A 26,040-nucleotide genomic window follows, 5' to 3' on the forward strand; every position below is an offset into this window, starting at 1 on the left:
ATGATCGACAACCACTCTTCTGGAAGATTCCCCGGTACGGAAAAAGTAGGTGCGAAAACTACAGGATGCACACAGCTGTTTGTCGCCGACGATTGGCGGCAATTCTAGCAGGTTCACGTGTGACAAATCAAGCGGAAAGCGGGCAGTGAAAATTCCATGCGGTCTCAGTTCCGGCTGTTGGGAACGGAGCCCATCGTCGTCATCGTCGATGCGTGCCTTTTCTTTCCGTTCACCATCATTTGAAAGAATATCGTCTCATCGAATACTTGGTTGCTGTCAACGATACATTTATTTATTTAGAGTTTATTTAGAGTTTTCCACATATTGCTATCAGATTTCTATTCGATTTCTTTCCGTGGAATTTTCCATGTGCTCAAACGAAGCCGAAGAAAATTTGGGCAAGGAGTTTGTTTTTTCAAATCAGTGGCTTTTTGCATTCTACAATATGAAGCACCGAAGCTGAAAGTACAACCTCTGAAAATATTTTAAAAATGTAATAAAACTGAAAAAAAACAAAATGGATTGCTCTTAACCCATCACAGAAACACAATTCATTTAGGAACTTGGAGGAACAAGGAGGAAAGAAAAAAAAGGAAAAAAAAGAAATCATTTTGGAACTTTTGGAGGAAAAATCTCTAAAGCTAAAAAAGGTCTGATTGCTTTCTGTGTACATATAATTGATTAATTGTATAATATAATTGATTTCTGTATATAATTTAATTTATTTAACAGCTCTTTTGTTCTAAGTTTATTTCCTTAAAATTAAGGTTCTTGATCGATGTACAGCTTTGTCGGTAATTCTCTAATTTACTCGTTAAATTAGGTAAATGATATTTCAGTCGACCTTAACCCCTTCTGGAGTAGAATCTGCCTGCGACTGTAATCCTATGAATATCAGATCATTATCGATTTTTCTGATTTTTTTCCCGTTCCTATTTCTGGAAGTCTTGATCGTGAAGAAAAAGAGAAAAGACAAGGAAATTAGAGTTTTTTTTTGTGTTCTCGGTTTTTTTTTAATTTCAGTCGGCCTAAACCCCTTCCGGAGTAGAATCTGCCTGCGACTGTAATCCTATGAATATCATATCATTATCGATTTTTTTGATCTTTTTCCCGTTTTTATTCTTGGATTTTTTGATCGTGTGCGTAAGAGTTTTCCTTATGTTCTAGGGCTTTTTTTCTCCCGAAGCACATCTCAAAAGATTCCGTTTTTCGTGAAAAATCATTGTGGTCATCTCGATCTTTGATGCGCACGTGTCGATGTGTGCACGAATTTTTCAGCGCTTCCTGGGTGAAGTTCCCTCTTATCTTAGGATTTTAAGTAAACATATGTGGTGTTGTGGTTTGTTGGTGGAACCACGCTCATTTGATCCTGACGGTAATTATTGAAAGAGTGCATTAGTTTCCCTACTAATTCCGTACTTTACTCTCTGTTACTCCAAGTTTCTTGTAATCTTTTCTTTTTTCACGAGGAACGAGAACATTCCGTGGTGGATTTTGGAATTTTTTATCTTTGAGGAGACCTATCCAAGCTTTTCTAAGCTTTAGAATTGGTTAAACAGCGCTTCTTACTGTTCTTAGACACTTTTCAACCTCAATTTCCATTTAATCCTCCTTCATCGCCTGTTTTTTCCCGGATTTTAACCATAAACAAGCGTAAAATCCTAGCAAACATCGAAAAATGAAGCAGTTTGTTCGAATTCTGGTCCGCTCAACTTGTTTATGTTTCTGGTAGCAGAACTGGTTTCGCCTAACGTTTACTCAGCACATCCATGAGAAAATGGGAATCTGTTAAGGTGAACGTCCACATAAGGGGCGATTTGGTTCTTTTTCTCCGTTATTTGTCTCACTAGTGAAGTGGGACAAATAACGGAGAAAAGGTCTCTAACTCTAATGTATATATATTTATTTCTATAATATTTCTATCTATTATTTATTATTATTTATTTTTTCTATCTATTTCTATTTCTATAATATATAATAAATATTAAAGAGCGTCTAATGTCTTGTAATTATTTTTTAATGATTTTTGAAGAAATCCAGGATTTGCTCAGCCTAATCCCAGCTTCAAATTTCTTCAACACCGATGAAGTTGGGTTTTTTCCCCCAATGTGTGGAAAGGGGCGGGGTTTATTCTGTCCAGGACGAGATGGTCGTTAGTGAGGCGCTGTTGCTTAGCGCGTTTGGCAACGCTAAATCGACATTTTAACATCGATGGACCGAAATTCGTTTTTCATTTCATTTTCAATTTATTCCTTTAATTAGGTGTTCAAAAATGATTTTTTTTGGAAAATATTCCCGAAATTTTACTGGAAGTACTGTTCCTTGAATATAGAAAATTTGATTTAAAATTTTCTGAGAAATCGCTGCTAATTTAAAGATTAATTTTTTTTCAAACTTTATCTATTGAGTACATCTGGCAAAGTGACGTAAACGGATTACTTCAAGAATCTAAGAATTCAACATTCCTTCCTCTTCCCATCTCTAAGCACGTTTTTGTGGATAAGTAATCCTATTTCTTTCATTCTTTTGCTAGAATTCATTCGAGAATTTCCCCTTTAGAACTGGCGAAAATTTCTTTTAGTACAATTGTTTTTTTTAGCGCTTTCCTCCTTTTCTGAACCATAAAAACTCCGCTGCTCTTCTCCCTCAAAATGTAGTGCCCTCTTCAATTCTTCTCAAAAATTTTTTTCGTTTTCTCGCCTAAATGCATCGCGCTCAGAAGTGTTCTTTTCCTTTTTTTGTTCTACTTCTCTTCTTTCGTCGAAAATCTAATAAATGCCTTTTTTCTTCCGACAGAGAAAAAAATTCACGCGTTTCATTTTTTTCTTTGTATTGGATGTTCGCTGGAGGCGTTCCTTTGTTATTCACGTAAAACTCTAATTGTCTGGATTAATTTTTAGAATTTTTCATTAGTTTTCTCTTAGGTTGATGCCAGATGCCAGATGACATCCAGAACTTTACTGCTTTTCCACCTCATTACACTGTATTCGTGAGAATTTGTTACATTTTGTTGTGTTCTTCGTTTGCGCTTCGGCTCCATTTAGCAGATAAACAAATAAATAAACAGAAATTTGAGCTCTCTCTCTTTCTTATTTGCTAAATTCAATAAATTCAAAACTAAAATTTAAAAAAATTAAATTAGAAAATTAAACTAATTAAAAATTCAAGTTCTGAATTCAAAATTCTGTAATCATTCAGTAAATTGTTCTTGAGCTCAAAGTTCTCAAAAGTCTAACATTCTTTCTGTATTGAGCATCGGAAAAAAGTACATCGACACATATTTTTAGGGTTAGCAGAAAATATATAGGCCATGATTAGAAGGGCATCCTGGAAGTACATAGATTTATATTTCTCCCGAATCTGCGGAGCGGAAGTATTTACTTGGAGAAAGCCAAAAAACGTTAATTGTTCGGCAACGATGGGCACAAGTGGCATGAATGTATTAGTAATATTATTTTTGTGTGTTGTTTATTGTTGTTATTAGCATTATTGTATTATTATTGTTATTTGTATTGTATTATTACTAATATATTTTAATATGTTTTTTTACGTTTTTGTTTTATTGAAACTATGATATTTTGTCGTACACTTTATATATGTTTATATATGTTAGTAATATTTACATATATATTTTATTTTGAATATTTTTTTGAAACCTAAATACAATCCTACTTATAGTGGATAGGGTTCATTGATACGCGACTGTACATAGTGTTGATCTTCTCAAGTTTTCGAATATATCTTAATATATTTTACTATGTTTTTATTTTATTGAAACTATAATATTTTGTGTGTACACTACATATATTTATGTATATTTTAGTGATATATTTTTATACTATATTATATTTAATTATTTATTTTATTTTTGAATATTTTATTGAAACCTGCATGCAATCTAAATTCGCCCAGGATTTCAAACGATTTTTTCTCGTCATAGAATAAACCTCTGAGCCCTGCTTGAAGTAGACCGATACTGGTGGTTCCGAATTGGGGAACAAATCTCGCAAGAGGACCTTTTCACACTTTCTAAAAATGGAACAGCTTGATTTTCTAGCGTGGAATATCCTCAGCACTACATTTTCCATTTCTATCGAATCAGGTCAATCGAATCGTTAATAGATTTTGCGAGTATTTTTCTTTGTTTATTTGGAGCATTTTTGGTAAATGTGAATAAATAAATAAGTTACTGTTGGTAGCAACAGTTATACCACATAAATTTCTAATTTTTAGCCGATGAAAAATGTGAAAGTTGGAAAAATATGAAAATTTCTTTGCAAGACCCAGCAGTACCAGCTAGGCAAAAATCCTCTTCTCATCTAAACGTTCCAATATATCGTGTGTGAATGAAAATACATTTACATAACCTTTTCTAATAGTACAAGTCCTATACCAGATTGTTAGGAGCGTAGGAATCCTAGGAAATACCTACAATAGCCGAAAATCCGACTACAAGACTTTCAGCAAATACGCAATGGAATGTAGCGTTACCCTCTTACGTTGTTTACCTAGATCCTATGGCAAATGTGCTGCGTTGAATGTGGAATGTCCTTCATTTCCTCTATTTTTGATGGGAATTTGTATATATTCATATTTTATACTTATATTTATATTTCATATTTTTTATTTAGTTTATTTTTTACTTTTTTATATTTTATATTTTTTAAAGTTTTTAGAAGACAAATCCCTGAGAATCCTTCGCCCGAAAAATTGAAGTATTATCGTCACCTGTTCGTTAAATAAATAAATAAATAAATAAATAAACCTTGTAGTATCTGTTCAGCGTACACAATACGTTTTCTTTTCTTTTTTTTGGTAGATTTGACTTTATTACAGAATCTTTTGCTTTTAAAATATTAATATCGTATTTTATGCTAAAATACTTTACAGTTGAAAAACTTCTTCTATGTGTTTCGTCTATTATTGACGAAAATTTTAGAACCTACCTATCCGCTAATAAATTGTTAATGTGTATTGACATCTCTAAACCAGAATTCTTAGATAATTTAATTGAATTTTTCTCGTTTACCACCCCTTACCGCCTCGATCTCTCCTGAAACTTCCAAGGATTCATAGTTCTCTCCTCGTTTTTCGTAGTTTCGAGTCGTTATGGCTGAACACCGAATTTAATATTATATTTATTCTGCTTATTATAAGTTATACTTATTTGAAATTATATTTACTTCGAAATTATTTTGGTTCTATTTTAATTGCTAAATATTATTGTAAAAATTCATTTACGGAATTATTGCATATTTTTATATTATAGAATTTTTTATATTATATTTACATAAACAGGTGACGATAATACTTTCATTTCACGGGCGAAGGAATCTCAGGGATTTCTCTTCTAAAAACTTTAAAAAATATGACGTATCTGCAACATATTACGGTATTGCGTTCCAATAGATGAATAAATGGATGAATAAATAAATAAATAAATAAATAAATAAATAAATAAATAAATAAATAAATAAATAAATAAATAAACCTTGGAGTATCTGTTCAGCGTATACGATACGTTTTCTTTTTCTTTTTTTTTTTGGTAGATTTAACTTCATTGCAAGATCTTTTGCTTTTGAAGTGTTAATAATTAATTAATTAATTTTATATTAAAAATTTTATGCTAAAATACTTTGCAGTTGAAAAAATTCTCCTATCTTTGATCAGCTCCGATTTAAAATTAAGTACCTTGAAAATTCGTCCGTCTTAAAAATCACAGAATTTTTTTAATCTGGAAGAATTTTGATAGTCGTATTTATGCTAAGATTTTCTGTTTGTTTTTTGTTTTTTGTTTTTTTTGCAGCTTAAAAAATTATTCCATGTCAGATCAGTTCTGACTTGAAATTATGTGTTCTGTAAACTTTCTTTAGCTTTTGAAATTTTCCGTGGAATTTTTCAATGTAAATATTTTTAATAGTTTTATAGATCGGATCGGATACTTGTGATCTTCCGATAGCTAAAACAGAACATCATTTCTGATTACGACAACGATTTTTTAATTTGAAGTTCCATATATTCCCGGCTGCTATCCTTGCTGTTTTTTTTTACGGCCCTCATCCGTATTTATGCAACTTAATCTACCTTTGCATGAGCTGCAAAGTGCAAGCTAACGTTCTTTTTTTTTCTCTAAAGCAATTATTCTGCACACTCGGCTCTCCCGGCTTCCTTGCTTTTGTTTACACAAAACCATTATCTCCTGAATTCTCCGGAGAATTCCGGCTAGTGTTCATAACGACTTGCTTGGTGTAATAGATTGACCATCTGGATGATGATGATGATGGCAGCGAGATAGTCGACGATAGTGTTTCGTCGATCTCCATCTGCTTCTATCGGCCACGCACATCCAGGAGGAACGATAACGAGCACATTCCACGCCTTCAAACGTAACGTTGATTTCCTCATCTTCACCGACGCATCCTCATTCCTTCACCGATTCACTGTGTAAACCTTTTCCCACATCCAAATCCAACAACTGGTTATTCCTTGAAGGCATCTGGCCGACGATTACGTAATTGTGATCGCGGCATCGGTACATACCATACCATACGTACCATACGTACCATACGTACCATACGTACATATCCTGGCCAACTGTGTACCGTATTCATCTTAATTTTTCAGGGATGTTGTTGTTCCTCTTGCTGGGGTTTCTAACCTCAGACGTTATCGCATGTCCTTCACAATGTAATTGTTCCGAAGTGACGATAGATTGCTCATCAAGAGGTGGGTAAAATAAAATATTTTGGATAATTCTTCTCAACAAACATCTTTTTTTATGAATTATTTTATTTTTTTTATTTTTTTTATAAACTTTACTGATTATTTTCTCATTATTATTGCTCATCAAGAGGTTTGTGATTAAGATATTTTATCTTACTCTTCTTAACTAATTATCTTTTTTCTAAATTAATTATTCAATTTTCCACTTTTTTGTGAACTTCTCTGATTATTTTCCAATTAAAGGACTTGTTTCCTTCCCGAACGATCTACCAACATCCACAATAACCCTAAACCTACGCGGAAATAATATCGGAAGAATATCGGTGGATGATGTGAAGGGTTTGCAACATCTGGAAACTTTAATAGTTAGCGAGAATAAAATTAGAACAATTGATGAGGTGAGCAAGCGATGAGCAGTGTTTTTCTTTTCCTTTTGACTTTAATTATTTCTGGATTCCTTCCAGAATTTTCTCGATTTTCTACCGCTATTGCGACGAGTGAGTTTTGCACGAAATAAACTGCGAGTGATTCCATCGCTAGCTGCACAACCGTCACGTCTTGTCTCATTAGATCTACGACACAATGAAATCTCCACGATTGATGTTCAAGTGAGGGAAATTTCCTAATTTTTTAACTCAGTTTAGTTTTAACTCAGTTTTTTTGAAAAAAAAAATCCTCAGTACTCATATTTTAGTTCAAATTCTGAAGCATGTCAAAAAAAAAATTTGCGATTAAATTAACGACTATTAGGTCCTGTTGTGACGGGCCAATCCTGAAATTGATATCATGTCGATATTTAGGCATTCTCTTACCTTCCACAACTAATCCAGCTTGATCTGGCTCACAACAAATTACAAAGTCTTCCACAAATGGTTTTCACAAAGAATTCCAGGATTGCCACATTGAAATTGCACAGAAATCCATGGAATTGTGATTGCAGGTGAAACTCTCCACTTTTTTCTGATAGTTCCACTTTTTACTTTGTATTCTGTGAAAGCGACCAGGTCCTCCCATTCATTCATCAGTTCATTCATTCATTCATCCAATCATTCATTCATTCATCCAATCATTGTTCCATCTATTTCCTACTTCACTCATTCATTCATTCATTCATTCCTCCATCTATTCATCCGTTTATTCACCCATTTCTGTTCATTCAATCATTCCCTCAGTCATTCATTCATTCGTTCACTCAACCAATCACTCATTCGACCATTCATCCATCCATTCTTTTTTTCCTTTCATTCACTGATTTCTCCATTCATTCATTCATTCATCCAATCACTGTTCCATCTATTCCTTACTTCTTTCATCCATTCATTCCTCCATCCATTCATCCTTTTATTCACTTATTTCTATTCATTCATTCATTCATTCATTCACTCAACCAATCACTCATTCGTCCATTCATCCATTCTTTCTTTCTTTCTTTCATTCATTGACTCCTCCATTCATTCATTCTTTCGTTCGTTCATTCATTTTCATTTTCATTTTCATTTTTATTCATCCATCTTGTTATTAATTCACTCACTCTTTCATCCACTCCTTGATTCAACCAATCATCCATTCCTCTATCCATTCATTCATTCTTCCATTCATTCATTCATTCATTCAATCATTCATTCTTTGCTCCTCTAAACTATACAACTCTTGGAATTTTTTTTTTCTGAACTTGCTCGGGTCTCCTGCTTTTTTTTCTAATTTTACTAGAAAAATTAAAGTTTTTACGTCTATAAATGTCATTTGTACTGAAGAATCCTTGAAAATTCGTATTACTCAAGCAGTAAGGAAATTATCATTACAAAAAATATTGTATCTGGTCTCTACATTGTAGATTATAGGATTGTCGGTCTTAGCAAATTCATCGTTGGAAAATATAAACCGAATGAGGAAGCAAAATGCTTTAATCCACCTAAACTACGTGGAGTGTCTCTTCACAAGGTGATCCACTAGAATTTTTTTCCAGGATTTCCGCTCAATGTAATTTCTAAATTTCTCAATTGTAGATCACCGGAAAAGAGGTATCGTGCGCTACTCCAACCGTGTTCGAGAAAGAATTCCATCATTTGCTCGATTGCCCATCGCTAGGCGGTGGAGAAGTTCATTGGTTGTATAAGTAAGTGATTTCTCTGGATACATAATATTTTAAGTAAAAAAAACTGCTTGAATAATGTTTTTCTTGAATATTTCGTGTAATTAATTTGAATGTTAATTTTTTATGTTTGAAAAAATTGGGTCAAAAGCGCAAAAAGCCGGTTACCCTACTCTCTGAATGTATTTAAGCTTAAAAATAGCGACACTTGGAAAGGAAACGGTAAGTTACCGAAAACCAATGGAAGAAAAAGTTATTACTTTTCATTTTTCTACTACTAGTTACTTTTTTTTACTACAATTACTTTCTTTTTACCGTTAATGGCTAACTAACGTGCTAGTAAAGTAAATAAAGTAAAATAAAATAAAATAAATAACCGTGACAGTAAATAACTAATAAATACAAGTCAACTTACCAGCAGAGGTACGGTAAGAAGGAGTTAAAGCTTAATAGGATCAAAAAAGTGGTTTTTTCCCTTCCGAATATGATGTTGACATAGGAAACAGGGAATGCGAACAGGATACTGTAGGATTTCAAGCGTGCATTCACAACATATGACTCGGAATCCAAAATATTCCTGTTTTTCTCCATTCATTTTTTCTTCGGCTTACCTTTTCTAACCTTTTTTTCTTTTTTTTTAATTTAAAAAACCTGTAAATATAAGATGGTCAAGATTTCATTCGTTGCTCTCTTCCGATCTTTTTCTCCAATAATTCCATGTGTTTGAGAAATATGCTGTATCCGGACGTAAGAATACGAATGATAAATAATAGCCTTCGAGGCACCATGCTGAGAAGGGACAACGAACGATGAATAATGAACCTAGCCACACAGAAAATAGGTCATTACGAAACCAGAACGATCCATCCATGTCCTTTGAAGCGGCACGACTGTGGATGATTTATTGACTGCAGGAAATTGACGGAAACGATCGAGTAACATGCGGATTTTGTGGACAAAATGAATCCTATTGACCCCTTCGCCCAGTAGCACTCCCGTGATTAGGCGTCAATTATGGTGTGTCCCGTGCGAACTTCGGAAATACACATAGTTCAACGAATTTCACCCACTCCACGGAGTCAAGTAGAACTCCACAAGGAGTCTGATGTCCGGAGTTAGCTGTAACCCCCAATAAAGCGTTAAATGTTGGAAAATTCGGAAATTTTTCCAGTCAACATTCCCACAGTTTTTTTTTTCACTGATTGGTACAAAATCGCTTCTACTGCTAAGGTAAATACCCGTTTTTATATCCAAAAATAATTTCTTCCTAATTTCCGTCAAATATGCTCATTAAAAAACGATTCTTAGTGTTTCAAAGTGATCGATACGTTCAAAAGTAATGTTTTATGTGTTTCGTTGAAGAAAAAATTTGAGAAACAATTTTTTTAAGTGCACAAAAAAGGATATGGAGTCTGTAATCGTTTTCTATATTTTATTCAGATAAAGAACTGTACGAGCTTGTTTCAGCAACGTCGATTTGGATTTTTCATCCGCTGATTCCTATCAGTTAAAGGATAATGGTTCGCTAATCATTCCGAAAAGCTCCTCCGCTCATGGTTTCACCTGCACTGCCGATTATGGTGTCATTCCACAAAGGTATGTACAGCGTTAGCGTTGTCGATACTTATGTTAACCCAAACAACCGCGACGCGTGTTCTCGAACTGCAGCTGGGCAGAGTGTGCTGAGAGAGTGTGTATCAATAAGAGGTGTAAGGGAAGTAGATGTGGATGCGCCACGATTTTTTGTGGAGCAATCACTGATGTTCACTCGTCTAGCATTTTCTTTTGAAAAGCTTTCTTTTTTCACTTCCTCATTCTCTTTTCTTCATCTTTCATTCTCCTCCTAACATTTCTTGTTGTGGTAAAGTATATAGAAAAACAGAGACCTCGCAATAAAGCCTATAATTTTTTTTTACTGCTTTCAAAAGGGATAAGTTATATTTATTGCCATCTTGCATTCACAAAACCGGGCAATTTTCGAATAACTTCGGTGCGCTCATTTTTTTCCAGGAATCCCACAACAATATGAACAAACACAAACAAACAAAAACAACAAAAACCAAGCGAGAGCATGAGAAAAAGAATAAGAGAAAGTGATAAAAATATAAACAAAAAGTATACTGTAGGTAGAACCACAAATAAAATTCAGATCGCTTTTTAAATCTGATTTTGAAGTTATTATACCTTTTTTTCTTTTTTTTTGTTCTATGTTAATATGACATCCTTCACTTGTTTTGTTTCAGTTCTTTTCCTTATTCCATTTTTTCCTCATTTTTAATTTCAATTCATTCTTTCCTACTTTCAGAACTCTACGACAAACTAGAGTGTTTAGCGGTCATGGACCACAATTCACTTTCAAGCCCAGAGACAGTTCCTATAGGTTCTGAAATATTTATAAATTTTTATCCGAAAATTTTCTCTCTTACGGAAAAGCTTTAAAAATTTTATCTTTTTTTCCAGAGAAGGAACGTCTGTGAAATTGCACTGTGAAGTTATTGGTGAACCTAAGCCAACTATCACATGGTACTATAAAAGACAGGTATTGATTTTTCTGGACAATTATAAATAATAATATCATTAATGACAATAATAATGATCGAAGTTCCCTCGAAAATTATTTTTTTCTAAGGAAGTTAGAAATTTTCTTGCGCATCAGAAAAAAAACGAACTCTTTTCAGCCAATAATAAACTCCAGAAAATATGAACTGACGAATGCTAACTCTATCCTGAAGATCTATCCATTTCTGGAGGGCGACGTTGGAAGGTAGTGCTACTATTCCAACATTTGAAATTACCATTGTAATCCTGATTCAGGATTTATAGATAGTTTTTCAGCTACACATGTATGGCATCAAATATTCATGGACAAATCCAACATACGGCAAGGCTTCATCTAGTAAGCAGGTAGAAGATTTTTGGTTTTTTTTCGGTTTTTTTTTTGTTTGTTTTTTTTATTTGGTTTTTTCCTAACCTCACAATTTTCTTTTTTTCATGGGTTTTGTGTCTTTATGTGATTTTCATTCTTTTCTTGTAAATTGTGCAAAAAGTAAAACGTAAAAATAAAATATAAAAAATAAAAATATGTAATAAAAAATAATATTTTTGTGCTATTCATAAATTTCTATGAATTCAGTATTCCACCGAACATCTACGATGGTCCCTCACCACAAACCGTTCGATTGGGTCAACAGGTCCGCTCCGTCAATCTTCGTTTTTTCTTCTTTTTTTGAAACTTTCCAATAAATAAACAAAGCAGTTTTTTGTTGTGAAGGTTACGTTCACGTGCCGTGCACGAGGAGTCCCGAGACCTGAAATCACGTGGTTCTTTGAGGGATCAATTATTCCTCATATTAAAGGACGTTTTATGGTGAGTGTGCGCTTCACTGAATTTTTCATAACCACCACAAAATTTTCGTAATTTTCATATTTTATTTTTGTTATTTTCTTGATTTGTTTCCTCCTTATTTTTATTGTTTTTAAATTATAAATACTGAATGCCTAAAATCATCTTTATAAGAAAAAAAAGAACAGTGGAGAGAAGTTTTCATCTTTTACCATTACGAGTGATTTTTATTCTTTATATTTTTAATCGGAAAAAATCAAAAACAAATGTCAAAAATTAAGAGGATACTGTAATTGGAGCAAAGAACTTGTCCATTTTACTATTTTAACCACTTCTGAAGACTAAATAATCTCTTTAAGTCTCATTTATTTTTTTATTTACTTGTCCCTTCCACTGCTCAAAAATCCTGATACTACAGTATGAATTCGTTGCTGTTCAGGTTTCAGATGACGGTAACGAGCTGACCATTAATCGAGTAACTCGACAGGATGAGGGAGTCTATTCGTGTATGGCCGGGAACAGCGTCGGCGCTATGATGGCCGACGCAAAACTGATCGTTGAAGGCGACTTTGGACGGACTGTAAGGCGTACCGTAACCGTTCTGTGGAACCGATTGTTTGTGAAGATCCGAATTTTCCAGGTTGACACATTTATCGATGACGCAACTTTGCAGAATATCGCATTTCAGGCTAGGGAAAATGTTAATAGGTCTGTTTTAAGCTTTTTCCTCACTTCACTCACTTCTGAATGCTATTTTTACAGAGCCGTCAATAACACTCGTACAATATTAACACAGGATCGGGTCTCTGATCCGGAAGATCTCAAGAAATTATTCCGATTCTCGATTCCTACACAGGCATGGCCAGTTTCGGCTAATTATTTTTTTCCACATATTTTTTTTTCAATGAAAAAAATCCTTCTGGTGTTTTCTCAGGCTAAAAACGTAATTAAATAAGTATGCAGTCGTGACTATATTTATCTATCCAGTGTGATTACGAGACGATTTTCGTCATCGGAATGACTTGACGGGGGAATTTTTTCCCAGAAAACAGAAAATACATAACGATAAATTTTCCTCTCACAAAAATAGGAAATAGTGACTGTCTAAAACAGTTTCCGCTGTTATTTTTCTTATCTTTCTCTTTGGTGATATTTAAGGTTTTATATTTTCTCGTAGGTTTTATTTTCAAAAATTAAATATTTTAGAGTAATGTGGATAGTTAGGGGATTGATATATTAGCGTAAGGCTATCACTGCACGGATTTGTAGAAAAAGCAAAAAATTGTTTCCACGGAAACGAGAAAGAAAAAAGGGAAAAAAAGAACACAAATAAAAACCGAAAACAAAAACACAAACAAAAACATTTTTTGTTTTCACTCTTTTTTATCTAAAAAAAAATTCCAAATGCTGGGTTTTCACAATAGTATTACGTAGACTTTTTTCGCTAATTTTTCTTCTTGTTACTCTTCTGAAAATCCTAATAAAAGAAAAAAAGTAAATGATAACGTGTTGATTTTTTGTCTCTTCTTAACTTAAGAAAATTTCATCAGGTATTTTAGGCAGTAGAGCTCAGTAAAGCTCGAGATATTTATGAAGAAAGTGTTCGACTTGTTCAGGAACACATACAAAAAGGTACGAAAATTTCGATATCCGAAAAAAGGAGCTCAACTGAGCTGAAATTAATTGAAATACATTTTTTCCGTAGGTCTTCGCCTTCCCGTTGATAAACTCGCACCAAATGTTTCCTATGAAGCTGTACTGGCACCGTCTCATGTTCAAACCCTTATGGAATTATCCGGATGCCAAACGGGACAATTTAAAACCGCATGCACGGATATGTGTTTTCACAGTAAATACAGGTGCGTAGAGAGTTACATAAAGATGTAAAATTGTTTTATTCTTCTATTATTTTCTATCCTATTATATTTTATTATTTACTTCTATTATTCACTGTGATTTGGGAAAATTTAATCAGGTTTCACCTTCCTTTTTTTCGAAAAAAAATCGCATCAAAAATGAAAATCACCTTGATCACCTTGACTCCCGTTGATCTTCGAACTGGTCGAGCGGGCGCCAGTAATTCTTCCATTTGTCCCGATCGCGTGCCAGAGTAGCCCAGTGGTTCCTCCTTTCGCGTGGGACACGAAGAGCATCATATTTTTCTTTCAAGGACTTCGTGAAGAAATCTGACCATCGGTCGGCGGTCTTCCTGTAGTGCGCTTAATATCGCGGGGAACCCAGTCGCTCACGGCTCTGGTCCAACGGTTGTCATAAGGCGCATACGTGTCCGGCCCACCTTATTTACTTTTTTGCAAACGCGGGGTCGTCGTTGACGTAAGAGAGAACTTAATCCCGTCCCTCACTTGCGTGAAACGGGATACTCTTAGCATCACTTTTTGCGCGTCCAATGACGCTCACCGCGTTTTCTTCCTGCTTGCGAAATGCCGTTTCCGAAGCATGGTCAAAGCAGGAAGTACGGTGGTGTTGAAGAGGTGAGCACAGAGCCGGGTGTTCCTGGTCTTCTTCACTACATCCTCGATGCTCTTGGGGTCGTTCATCATGTTCGTTCCCGACACATAAACGTAGTGGTGCATTCGGACATGTTCGTTCCGTTGAGCGTGAATGGGGCATCCGAGACCCATCCGTTCCGCATGAACATCGTTTTTGTAGATTCAGCTGAAGACCGATGCATCCACATGTTTCGTCGAATTCGGTCAGCATTCGTTCCGCTTGGCTGATGCTAGGTGTTACCAGTACGATGTCATCAGCAAAGGCAAATGGTGTGCTGCCGACCATCACTTCTCTCGTCCCATTCCACTTTCGCATTGCGTTCTCGAGGGTGGCTGTGAATATTTTGGGTGAAATTGTATCACCCTGTCGGACCCCTTTTTCACGTCAATGATGATGTTCTTGTAGAATGGCGAAATTCCGGTCGTGAAGTTACTGTACAACTCTCGAAGTACCTTTATATACTGAGTGGGACGCCTTGGTTGTCCAAGGCTTCACGACCGCTTCCGTCTCAACCGAGTCGAAAGCCTTCTTTAAGTCGATGAAAGTGAGACAGAGCGGCATCTTTACTCTCGTATACCTCGATGAGTTTCGAAACAGTGTGAATGTGGTCAATCGTGCTGAATCCTTTTCAAACCCTGCTTGTCGCATGGCTGTCCTTCATCCAGACTTTTTCAATCCTATTAAGGATTACCTTGTAAAGAGCTTGTAGATGACGGACAATAGGCAGATTGGACGTAGTTGCCGATGTCATGGTCCCTTTTATACAACAACACGGTCTTGCTGGTCTTCCACTGTTTAGGAACCTTGCATGCCGACAGATAACTGCCCGCCAGTATTTTGCCTCAAAAATAAAAAATAAAGACAAAAAAATAGAAGTTAAAATGAAAAATAATGGTCTCTTCTAAAAAAAATCTTTGTGAACTCATAATTTGTGTGCTTTGCCACTACGTACTTTTGTTTGTGTTTGTTAGTTCTTGTTGTTTGATTTTTGAACTCTGAGAAAAATTAAATTTGAAGATTTGCCCTTTTGCTCTTAAGGTCCTATGATGGTCAGTGCAATAATTTCGATCACCCAATGTGGGGTGTCTCGCAGATGCCGTTGCTACGTCTCCTGCCGCCCATCTACGAGAACGGCTTCAGCACTCCGGTTGGATGGGAGAAGGGCCGTCTTTACTACGGATATCCTAAACCGAATCCTAGAGATGTAAGCGCGTTCGCAATCAATTAGTCAAGTGCGTGCGAAAACTGGTCCCCAAATGTTCTGTGGGGATCAATTTTCGCACTTCTGCGACAGTTGGTACTTTAAGACTGATATTTCAGGTCTCTCGCCTACTAGTGGCTACAGAATCGATAACTCCACATTCGTATCTTTCGGCTATGGTGATGCAATGGGGACAGTTTGTAGGTGTGCGAGAACTGGCCCCCACGTAATTTTTCACGTAAAAAATTTGATCCTTTGTTTAGATCATGACATCACTCATACTCCAATGGCATTATCGCGTCAGAGTTACGCTTCGGGTGCTATTTGCAACAAAACTTGCGAGAATTTGGATCCATGCTTCAATATTCCGCTTTCGCCGAGTGATCCTAAGCTGCACACGGGAGTGTAAGTGGAGCTGCAGGATTTTTTTTTAAATCTATTTTTGGTAGAGTGGATATTATCATGCTTTCAGACATATAAAATATCCTTGCATCGAATTTGAGAGAAGTGGTGCCGTATGTGGAAGCGGTGAGACGTCGCTAATCTTCCAACGAGTAACGTACAGGGATCAAATGAATATTGTGAGTATTCAAGGAGTCACTTCACTTATTTTTCAAGGATTTTCAACGGTTCCGAGCAATGGGGCTGGGTTTAATTGCAAAGTGACCGGTATTAATTCTCATAGATGTTTTTATCCGGACATCCACAACTAATGCTTCTGAACGAGTGCATTACTTAGTTCATTCATATGATACCTGGAAGATCAGCCCCACTTTTCTAGGCAGCAGTTCTCCAGTCGCTAAAGTTTATCCTAATCCAACGTTTAAAAAAACTGCTTAAATTGGTATTTCTCGACATCTCTGTTCATTGCCTTCCCAATTGTACATGTATGGTCCAAGACTTATGTTTGCTAACGCAACCGCGGCGCATCCAAAGTAACTCACAGTTCGGAAGCAAATACCGACATAAAAGCCACCTCACGCACACCCTTTGATACTGCTTAATCGCGGACGTGCGCAACGAACACCGACGGCAAATACAGTACCTTAGTGTTGCTTTTTGGGTCCCACATGGTACATGCCACTACATGACTGACAAAAAGAGATCTTTGAGGAAAAATCTTTTTTTTAGAAAAAAAAAACTTGAAGTTGTTGCAGCATAACCTTTTGAGATGTTACTATAACTTGTTACATCAGCCAATTTTCATTTGAGTTTCTCGATTCTCTCAAATTTATGCTTGCTTAATTTTATTTGTGACGAGATTGTGGTTGATTTGAGATAATGCTTTAATTTTTATAAACTACTTCTACAGATCACTTCTTACCTGGATGGATCTGCTGTGTATGGCAGCACAGAGATCCAATCATTGGAACTCAGAGACTTGTTTGGAGATCACGGCCTGCTTCGTTTTGATATCGTTTCAACGTATGTTCCACTCATCTTTATTTTTCCTCACTTTTGAGTTCCCTCCTTTCCTGGGACAAATATTGAATAAGTTGAAAAAAATGTGGAAATGCGACGATTTCGTTTGTTTGTAGGCGCTCGTATGTACGTTTCCCCGTACCTACGGTCTTCTATTTTCAGAATTTTTTCTTCTATTTCACTTTCTGTTTTTTCTCTCGTATTTCTCTTCATTTCAGTGGTCAAAAACCTTACCTACCCTTCGAAAGGGACTCGGACATGGATTGTAAGCGTAATTTCTCGCAAGAAAACCCTATACGATGTTTCTTAGCCGGGGATCTACGGGCTAATGAACAGGTTTGTCCCAATCCATGTAAATTTTATGGAAAATTCCAGTAAGAGATGTACGAATTCAGTTGGGATTGACCGCGATGCATACACTTTTCCTACGTGAACACAATCGAATTGCTGCGAAACTTCTGGAAATAAATGTGAACTGGGATGGAGAGACGATCTATCAAGGTTGTTAAAAGCGTACAATTTTCCAAAGAACCCAGATAATTCTGAGGAAAAAATTGAGTGAAAAAGAAACACCAAATAAATAAGTATAAAATAAAATAAATAATTCTTTTTAATCGTGTTCGATTTTAGAGACGAGAAAAATTGTCGGCGCCATCATACAACATATCACCTACAACGAATGGCTACCAACTGTCCTTGGAAAGGTTGAATTCTTGAATAATTGTTATGAAAACTATATTTGAATGGAATTTTCGGCATTTCTTTAAAATTTGAAAGATTTTTCAGACCGGTTACAATGAGATGATTGGCGACTACACCGGTTATAATCCACATGTGAATCCTTCAATAGCGAACGCTTTCGCGACTGCAGCATTTAGGTGAGTCTGAGAATTGCGGCTTTTATATATTCAATAATTTTTTTTAGGTGCATCCTAATTTTAAGACAAAAACAGCATCGAGTGTTTTTTGTGCCCACCCTGGAAAAGTTGTATCTCACTAATTAATTACCCAGTGCCGCCCAGAAAATAAATATAAAATAAAATAAAATAATCAGAAAATTAAAAAAAACAAAAAAAATAGAATAAAACAATGAATTATTGCTGTTGAATCGAATTTAGATCGTATATTGATCCACTGATTCATATTTTATACATTATATTGTATTATTATATTATATTAAATATATTTTCTTCCATATTTGATGTGTATTCGTAAGACCAAAGCAAGTTAATTGCGCTTTTTGACTGTATCTGAGCACATTTCTGAGATATTCCTTCACTCATCTCAGAATTAGGAGTTTACCTTCGTGCTGAGAGGAGGAGACTACCTCGGTAAGTTTATTTAGAGTTACCATAGTTCTAGTATCCCCAAAGAAATTTCTTTCAAATTTATTTTTGCACCAGAATTTTAAGAGTCATTCGTAAACATGTGGTTGTAGATTTAGATTTGATTTGAAAAAAATAACAAAGCGCAAATAACGAATAAAAAATAAACTAAATAATCTAACTAGGCACTTATGTTTACTGGGGAGATCGCAACGCGTCCGCAGCAACCCGCGAGCTTCTTCTGATTGGCAAACTTTCAGTACTCTCTGTCCTACTCCAATCGAAAACGCATCGCTGATTTTTTTTTTAAGATTTGACAGCAATTATTCATTGTTTTATTCTAATTTTTTACTTTCTTCAATTTTTTTACTATTTTATTTTATTTTATATTTATTTTTTAGGCTGCTTCTTGCTTTCTGCTTCGGTAATTAAATACAGAGATACAACTTTTTCCAGTGTGCGCCCAAAAACACTTGACGCTGTTTTTGTCTTAAAATTAGAATGCACCTAAAAAAATTTCTTGAATTTATTTCTAAATTTCTCCTAAATTTTATAAAATAAAGAAGTCTGCTCATTGTGAGAAATTGAACCTTATTTTTTTCGTCTCTCTGTACAAAATATTTTCACAGATTTGGCCACACGCTGATCAATCCCACATTGTTCCGCTTGGATAAAGATTTCAATACCATCAAGGACGGACATATTCCTCTTCACAAGGTACGATACCTTCATTCATTCACATGCACAGCTTTTTTTTTATTTTAGTTTTTTAGTTTTATTTTTGTCTTTTAGTCTTTTTTAAGTCTCAACCTCATGTTGACGATTTCCAGGCCTTCTTTGCTCCTGAACGTTTACTTTCGGAAGGTGGCATTGACCCACTACTAAGGGGTCTTTTCGCTTCACCACTTAAACTACCAAAGTCCAATCAAATGCTTAATATGGAACTTACGGAAAAGCTTTTCCACCACTTCCATGAGGTTAGCGTTTTGATCTCTCGAAGAGAAATTTCATGAAGAATAGACGTGTTTTATTAATGATCCTTATTTCTTATCCTTAGGTAGCCTTGGATCTAGCTGTTATGAACATACAACGAGGACGCGACCATGGACTACCGGGGTAAATTGATTACTAATCCGTAATTCTCTTTAGTTCTCTTTTTTTGCTATTTTTTTTTCAAAGATACGTTTTTAAATTTTATGCGAGAGGAAGAAACTGGTTAGAGACAGAAGCCAGTTTTTTTTTCTGATAGAAATTCTGATAGAAATAAAAAGTTGCTAGAAGTTATGTGGATGTGCAATGCTTCTTGAAGTTTTTTTCCCCTTTCCTGGCTTCTAAAGAAAATGCTCAGTCACAATTTTTCTGTTTACTAGAGAAAAATTCCTCCTTCTAATCAATATTTCGACGGGAGAATTTTTCCAGCGATGGATAACGTCCTCAGTTTTTTTTTTCCTAATGAGAGCATTAGGAAAACAAAACATATGATCTTGACCCAGTTAAGGATTTAAATTTTCTTCCAAAATTTTCCACGAGAAATTTCCCATGCCATAGTCATTTTTTAAAAACTAACTGGTAAGAAATCAAGATTTTTACGGAGTCTTTTCCAGGTACATTGAATATCGCCGATTCTGCAACATGTCAGTGCCGGAAACATGGGATGATCTGGCCGCGGATATTCCGGATTCCTCCGTACGAGCGAAGCTTCGAGGGCTTTACGGTCATCCAGGTAGGTTCTACGTGGCTTATAGCGCTTCAAATCTTTTTTTTTCCCACATTTTCTAAATAATTTTATTCTGCATTTCAGCAAATATTGACTTGTGGGTTGGTGGAGTTGCTGAGCAGCGATTACCTGATGCTTTAATGGGTCCCACATTCGCATGTATTATTGGTGATCAGTTCCGAAGGCTTCGGGAAGGCGATCGCTTCTGGTGCATTTTTTTCCCTTGTTTCTTTAATGCTAGTTCCTTTGTCGTTTCTCAGATGTTTTTTTTTTTGGAATGTTTCTTTCAAAAGTACCTTTTCGAGGTGCTGCATTTTCTCTTTTCTTCTGTATACTCTAAATTTTCCCAGAACTGTTTACGTGATGTTTACAATTTGTTTCCCGACAACTATTTACGTTTAACGCTCCAAATTTGGAAAATTTCTGCTACTGACTACTCGCTTAATTAAATAGGTAAATAAGTAATTACATAAGTGCCCATGTGGTATTAGCGTCAACGTATGTACATATGCCAAAAACAACAAATTGCTATAGTCTTTTTCCGTAAACACCAACGTTTCTGCAGATGTAAGGAGGCATGTAAAAAGGGAATTAATCCAGTAGCATTGTTATTCATTTAAAGTTTCTCCTTTTTTCATTCTCATTTTTTCATTCCTAAATTCCTTCCATCAACTTTTTCCAGTCATTCCACCAAAATAATCGCATAAAATAATCGAAAACACCCTCTATTAACCATTAGCAGCTATGAGTTGAGACTCAGGACACTTTTCATCATTTCCTCATTCGATAAAGAGGAACGTTCCGTCTGTTAAATAATATGATTGGAAATAACGGGGAGAATTGCGATGGAAACGAAAAAAAAGTGCTTCTTTCACTTTGCATAACTCAACCTTACATTTTCTTTTTTTTTCGTAACGCTTTTTTTTCGAGAAAAAAGAACGTTTGGGATCCTTCTGCAGATCAAAGCATACAGGATAAACAGATTGAATGAATATATTTTCTGGTTCGATGCTATAAACACTCGTTAACCTTAGTCTCCGAGGGCATTGCTCCTATTCACCAAATAACGGTGCTATACTACTTTTTTTCAAAAAAAAAGTTGTATAGTCATAGAAGAATAATAAGAATGTAATCTGATTTGCGATTAACAATTTTGCAAAATCTCTAAAAATAAAAACAAGGAATTTCCTCCAAGTTCGATCAACATTTCTGGATTTTCCTTTCACTTATGCTCGTGTATTTAGTCACTTTTAAGCTTATAATCTTATTATATTTCCTGACAATTCCTGGACCTTTAACCTGGACCTACTTGGAAAATTTTCTATACTAAGCACCTGTGCTTTTTAGGTACGAAAACGAGGGGGTTTTCACGAAATTACAACTTCAACAGATCAAAAAAGTCTCTCTCGCTCGCCTATTTTGTGACAACGGAGACAGTATCGATCGAGTACAAGTAAGAAACATCAAATATTAATTTGCCGTGTTGCTGCTCTGTGAACCACTGTCATTTTAGCCGAATGTTTTCTTCTATCCGGGCAATTCGACCAGACATTATGGAAAATGTGAAAATATCCCGGAAATTAATTTGAATATGTGGATGAATTGTTGTGATTCATCGTGTACTACGTTGCCACCACCAAGGTTCGTTGTTTTATTATTGTGGTAAAAATATAAGTGTCTGAAAAGTACAAAAGTATAATATATAATAATAATAATAATAATAGTAATAATAATATAATATATCTGAAAAGTCGCCCCCAGTTCTTTACTTTAAGTGTTTTTTAAAATGAATTTTCCTGTATCAGGGTGCTCTTAAATAGGAAAGAGAGGCTCGTGGCAGTGATCCCAATGATCTACACTCAGGTAATCAATAGTGTCCGCTGTCTCGCTGTTCCCAGCGGTGATATGTTCCTGCGTGCTCACATAAATAGATCCTATCCCCTTAATCTGTTTGTCCTTTTCGTTTTTATCACCCCTCTTTTTTGAACTCTATTTCTTTCCAGAAATCTTCCTAGCGAAACACTTATTATGTCTACTTATATAGGAACATAGTAGTGTTTGAACAGAAATGGTTTTTTGTAGTTTCTCCAAAGTGAAATCTTCTCACAATTTCTCTCCGCGGCAAAAATGTAATACGTGGATTAAAAAAGTCCTATAGAGTATGGAGTGGGGCGTAGCGAAGCCTGTAAGAGGTTCGAATGACTGAGTTGAATGCACGATCGATCGGAGGTTCCGATCCGCCCGGAGCCGCCTTTCATCCCTCCGGGGTCGATAAATTGGTACCAGACTTGTCTGGGAGGATAAAAACACTGACTTCGCACATCGGCTAGCCACCGCAAGTCATTGTATGGGTCAGTTCCACGTTCGAGAACCTCAATGGATTCTGAAGTGAAGTGAACGTGGGGGCGCATCCCAAGCGGATTAATTAACGCCAGACACTGAATCCTTTGTCCTTTATCATTCAAACCAGTACATTTGTTTAGCTCCAGAAAGGTCACTCAAACGACCTAATGTCTTCGAATTGTAAAATTTTAGAAAAAAAAACTGCTCATTGTATTTTTCGACATCTCAGTCCACTGGCTCCCCACTTTTACGTGCATGGACTCAGGACTTATGTTTGCAGGTGCAATCGCGACGCGTCCAAAGCAATTCACAGAGCTCAGACGTCGTGCTTTACTCATATTTTCTTATGTAGTATATAGAAATATGCACTTTAAAATGACCAAACCTCATGGGGAAGCTAACAATTTTTCACTTTAATTTTCTTCCGACTAGATTATTTTCTCTCTCTACGTATTTGAACAATACAGTACGTATTTGAGCAAGAAGAAAATTTCGAGCCACTTTAGGGACTATTTATGAATTCTTTTTGCAATTCTTTTTCTTCTCTCTTCTTCATCCACGTAAACAGTTAGCCACTGAACACTTAGAAGCCTTAGGTTACGCAATTACGTGAGATATCCTGCAACTGTAATCATGATGTTATTGTTAAAGGCATCACTCCACGAATCTGAGGTGATACGGATTTAAGGTGGAGTATTCGTATACGGGATGGGAGACTATGGAGAGGGGGTAATTCTGTCCGTTTCTTCCTAATTGCCGTAAAAATGGGCCGGAAGATACGGCTTCAGGCGTGCTGGCGCACTATTTTCTACAGGGAGTTCGACTGGAGCGCGCCAGCCTTGTGCGGCGCCGCTTCTTCCGGGCCGTTTTTTTACTTTTTTTTAATTAGGAAGAAATAGACGGAATCACCCTCCTCTTCATAATTTACTATCCCTTGTAGGAATACTCCACCTGAAATCTGCACCACCTCTAATTCGTGGGGTGACGCCTTTAAGCGATCGAGCTATGAGCTGTCATAATAAAAATGAAGCTTAGTATATTTTGATGTTCGAATCACCGGACACAAAGAGGCGCTAATTAGCCAACGGATCTCGTGATTCTAAAGAAATTTGTTCTTAATGTGGATCTACGGCTCATTACAGTGACGAACGCACGGAAAGTAAAGAATGAACAAATATTTCATGTGGTTTGCCTTCTATAACTTTCGATTTTATTCGTTCCGACAACTTTTGCTTGCCTTTTCTGTAATTTTTCCCGTTTTTTCCTCCTACCTTCATTTTCCCTCTGGTTAGTTCTTTTGGTCGTGGCCACTCTTATCGATATTAATTACATATGGAGAAATTTTCTTGTTTTGTAAAGTTTTTTAAAGTGTTCTCAAAGCCGTAAATATATAATATAAATATAATATATAATGTAATAACTACACCATATTTCCATGGAAAATTGTTCAAAAATGCCTATTATATGTTTATAGTTCTTACCATAGGTTTTGTTCCCTCACCTCGCGGCGCGACTATCGCACGAATTTGCAACGCGTCCACTTCGAAAATTTATTAAGGCTTTCATCCGATAGCGTTCCATTAGCCCTTAGAATTTGGCTCGTTTAGGTTATTTCCTTTTGCAATAAACTTTTGTTTTGTAGGATTTTTCTTCGACAAATAGGCTACTGACCACATAGGTATCCAGAAGAAAGGATGTCGCTTAGACAGGAAAAAATCCGTTAACTTTATCTTTTCTTTTCTCGCTTTCGCATTCTTTCTTTATTCTCTGCGAAATTTCAGCAGAAAACGTCGCGCACATCATCATTGTGATGTGAATGGGGAGCAACGGATGGATGGCGAACATTGGGAACCGACTGACGAAAAATGCACCACCTGTAAATGTGAGGTGAGTGCCACTTCTTATCCTCTGCTTTCCTACACTGATGGTCCTAGTGAACTTTTATGTTCTGTTTTCAAAAAACAAGAACTTAGCATGACAATGATTCAGTATACGCTTGTTTGAATTGAGACCCAGACAAGTTTTTATAATCTTGAATCTTTAGTCTCGGCTGATATTTCGGCGAGCTTGCTTTCTTCAGAGCATGAGAGGTGGGGTGGGGAGCGAAGCAAGTAAAAAGGAACAAATCTCAATAGCAATTTCGATACAAATAGTCCTATTGATCTTTTCTTTCGTACGGCTAAGCTGTCTTGGAGTGGCGTGTGGCGTAGGTGATGTGGGGACGTTGATAGTGGCGGCTTGGTGGGCTTTCGATTGTGACTTGGTGGTGGATTGCTGGCTTGTTGATGACGACGACGGCTGGCGTTGAGCTCGTGGTTACTTCTTGTATGGCCGCTTGATCGTGGGACAGATCGAAACGGTGGTCCAGCGGAATTATTTATTGTGCAGACAGAGAAATGTCCAATTAACGTGACCGAAGCAATCAGTGAGAAGAGCGTTGTCTGCCGCACTATAGGACAATGCAAGTACTTATGCCACTAAAATAACCGTAACAGCGAAACACATTTTATACCACGCTTATTAGCGATCATCGGGGTCGATGATAATTAGTTTGACTAACGTCGAACGCTTTATCCTTAAGAATAACTCGTATATATCTGTAATATCGCATTCTTCCGCTGAGATCGTGATCATTCCATGAAGAGATCATGATGTTAACCTCAAAATCGATCCCGTTGTGATACCACGCGCTATGTTCGCCTAATGCCGTAGAGTCACGTGATTTCTTTTCACCATCCAGGCAAGTGCTCCTCACTCGATCCCATAGTTGTTTAACCGTCTCTCCTACTTCTCTTCGTCACCGCATTCCTTACAGAAAATTAGACAAACCACATATGAGAGAATATGATCACCTTCCTTGTTATCTGGACAAAGTGTGTGGTTCGGTATAGCACTGTTAGGGTCATGCAGGCTCGCGTAAGCCCTTACTTGAGGTTTTTATGGTGAATCGCTACAATCCGCCATAGCTTGCAAAGCTCTTTTGCATAGCTATTCGTGATCTCAAGGACCATATGAATTGTTTTTGCTTTCAGCACGGCCAAGTATGGTGTTCGGTTCGAGAAAAATGCCATAATTAAACGATCGTAAATTATTTTTTCTCTGCTGTACAAGCAATTGTTTTCTTCTTCGCTAGTATGAGTGCTGATTCTGATCTTTGAAATGCTGGTTGCTTATGTTGCCATATATGCGTATATGTACGATTTTTTTTATTAAGTTTCTTTTCATGTGTAAAATCATTCATTCGATTTGAATACATCTGCCAAAGCACGTGATAATACACGGTACACATCAGAGATTACGACAACACGGGAGCGGAATTCGAATATATTGTAATTACTACGTATTCTGTCGTATGATATGAGT

At 36.1% G+C, this 26,040-nt stretch overlaps 1 protein-coding gene across 2 annotated transcripts; it reads left to right on the forward strand.

The window, feature by feature from the left end:
- On the forward strand, window positions 1–25,754 carry RB195_016123 (uncharacterized protein; the record flags this gene model as incomplete). 2 transcript variants are annotated; one of them, XM_064207141.1, is made up of 38 exons in its annotated part: window positions 1–45; window positions 6,493–6,532; window positions 6,625–6,726; window positions 6,967–7,121; window positions 7,188–7,331; window positions 7,524–7,663; window positions 8,565–8,664; window positions 8,730–8,839; window positions 10,283–10,411; window positions 11,121–11,195; window positions 11,276–11,354; window positions 11,494–11,579; window positions 11,651–11,719; window positions 11,949–12,006; window positions 12,087–12,182; window positions 12,598–12,738; window positions 12,799–12,866; window positions 12,921–13,014; window positions 13,718–13,790; window positions 13,864–14,017; window positions 15,708–15,873; window positions 15,990–16,074; window positions 16,134–16,275; window positions 16,343–16,451; window positions 17,183–17,295; window positions 17,511–17,628; window positions 17,688–17,793; window positions 17,923–17,996; window positions 18,079–18,170; window positions 19,247–19,334; window positions 19,448–19,594; window positions 19,675–19,733; window positions 20,222–20,340; window positions 20,419–20,542; window positions 21,682–21,787; window positions 21,848–21,975; window positions 24,459–24,564; window positions 25,710–25,754. In XM_064207141.1, 38 exons carry the CDS (start codon window positions 1–3, stop codon window positions 25,752–25,754), a joined length of 3,885 nt encoding a protein of 1,294 aa, XP_064063021.1. The 2 variants fall into 2 exon arrangements, with proteins under 2 accessions (XP_064063021.1, XP_064063022.1); XM_064207140.1 differs by lacking the exons at window positions 1–45; window positions 6,493–6,532 and having other exon boundaries at window positions 6,627–6,726.
- Window positions 25,755–26,040: the final 286 nt, after the last annotated feature.

This window comes from Necator americanus, chromosome V, assembly GCF_031761385.1.
Source record: "Necator americanus strain Aroian chromosome V, whole genome shotgun sequence".
Taxonomy (NCBI): Eukaryota; Metazoa; Nematoda; class Chromadorea; order Rhabditida; family Ancylostomatidae; genus Necator; species Necator americanus.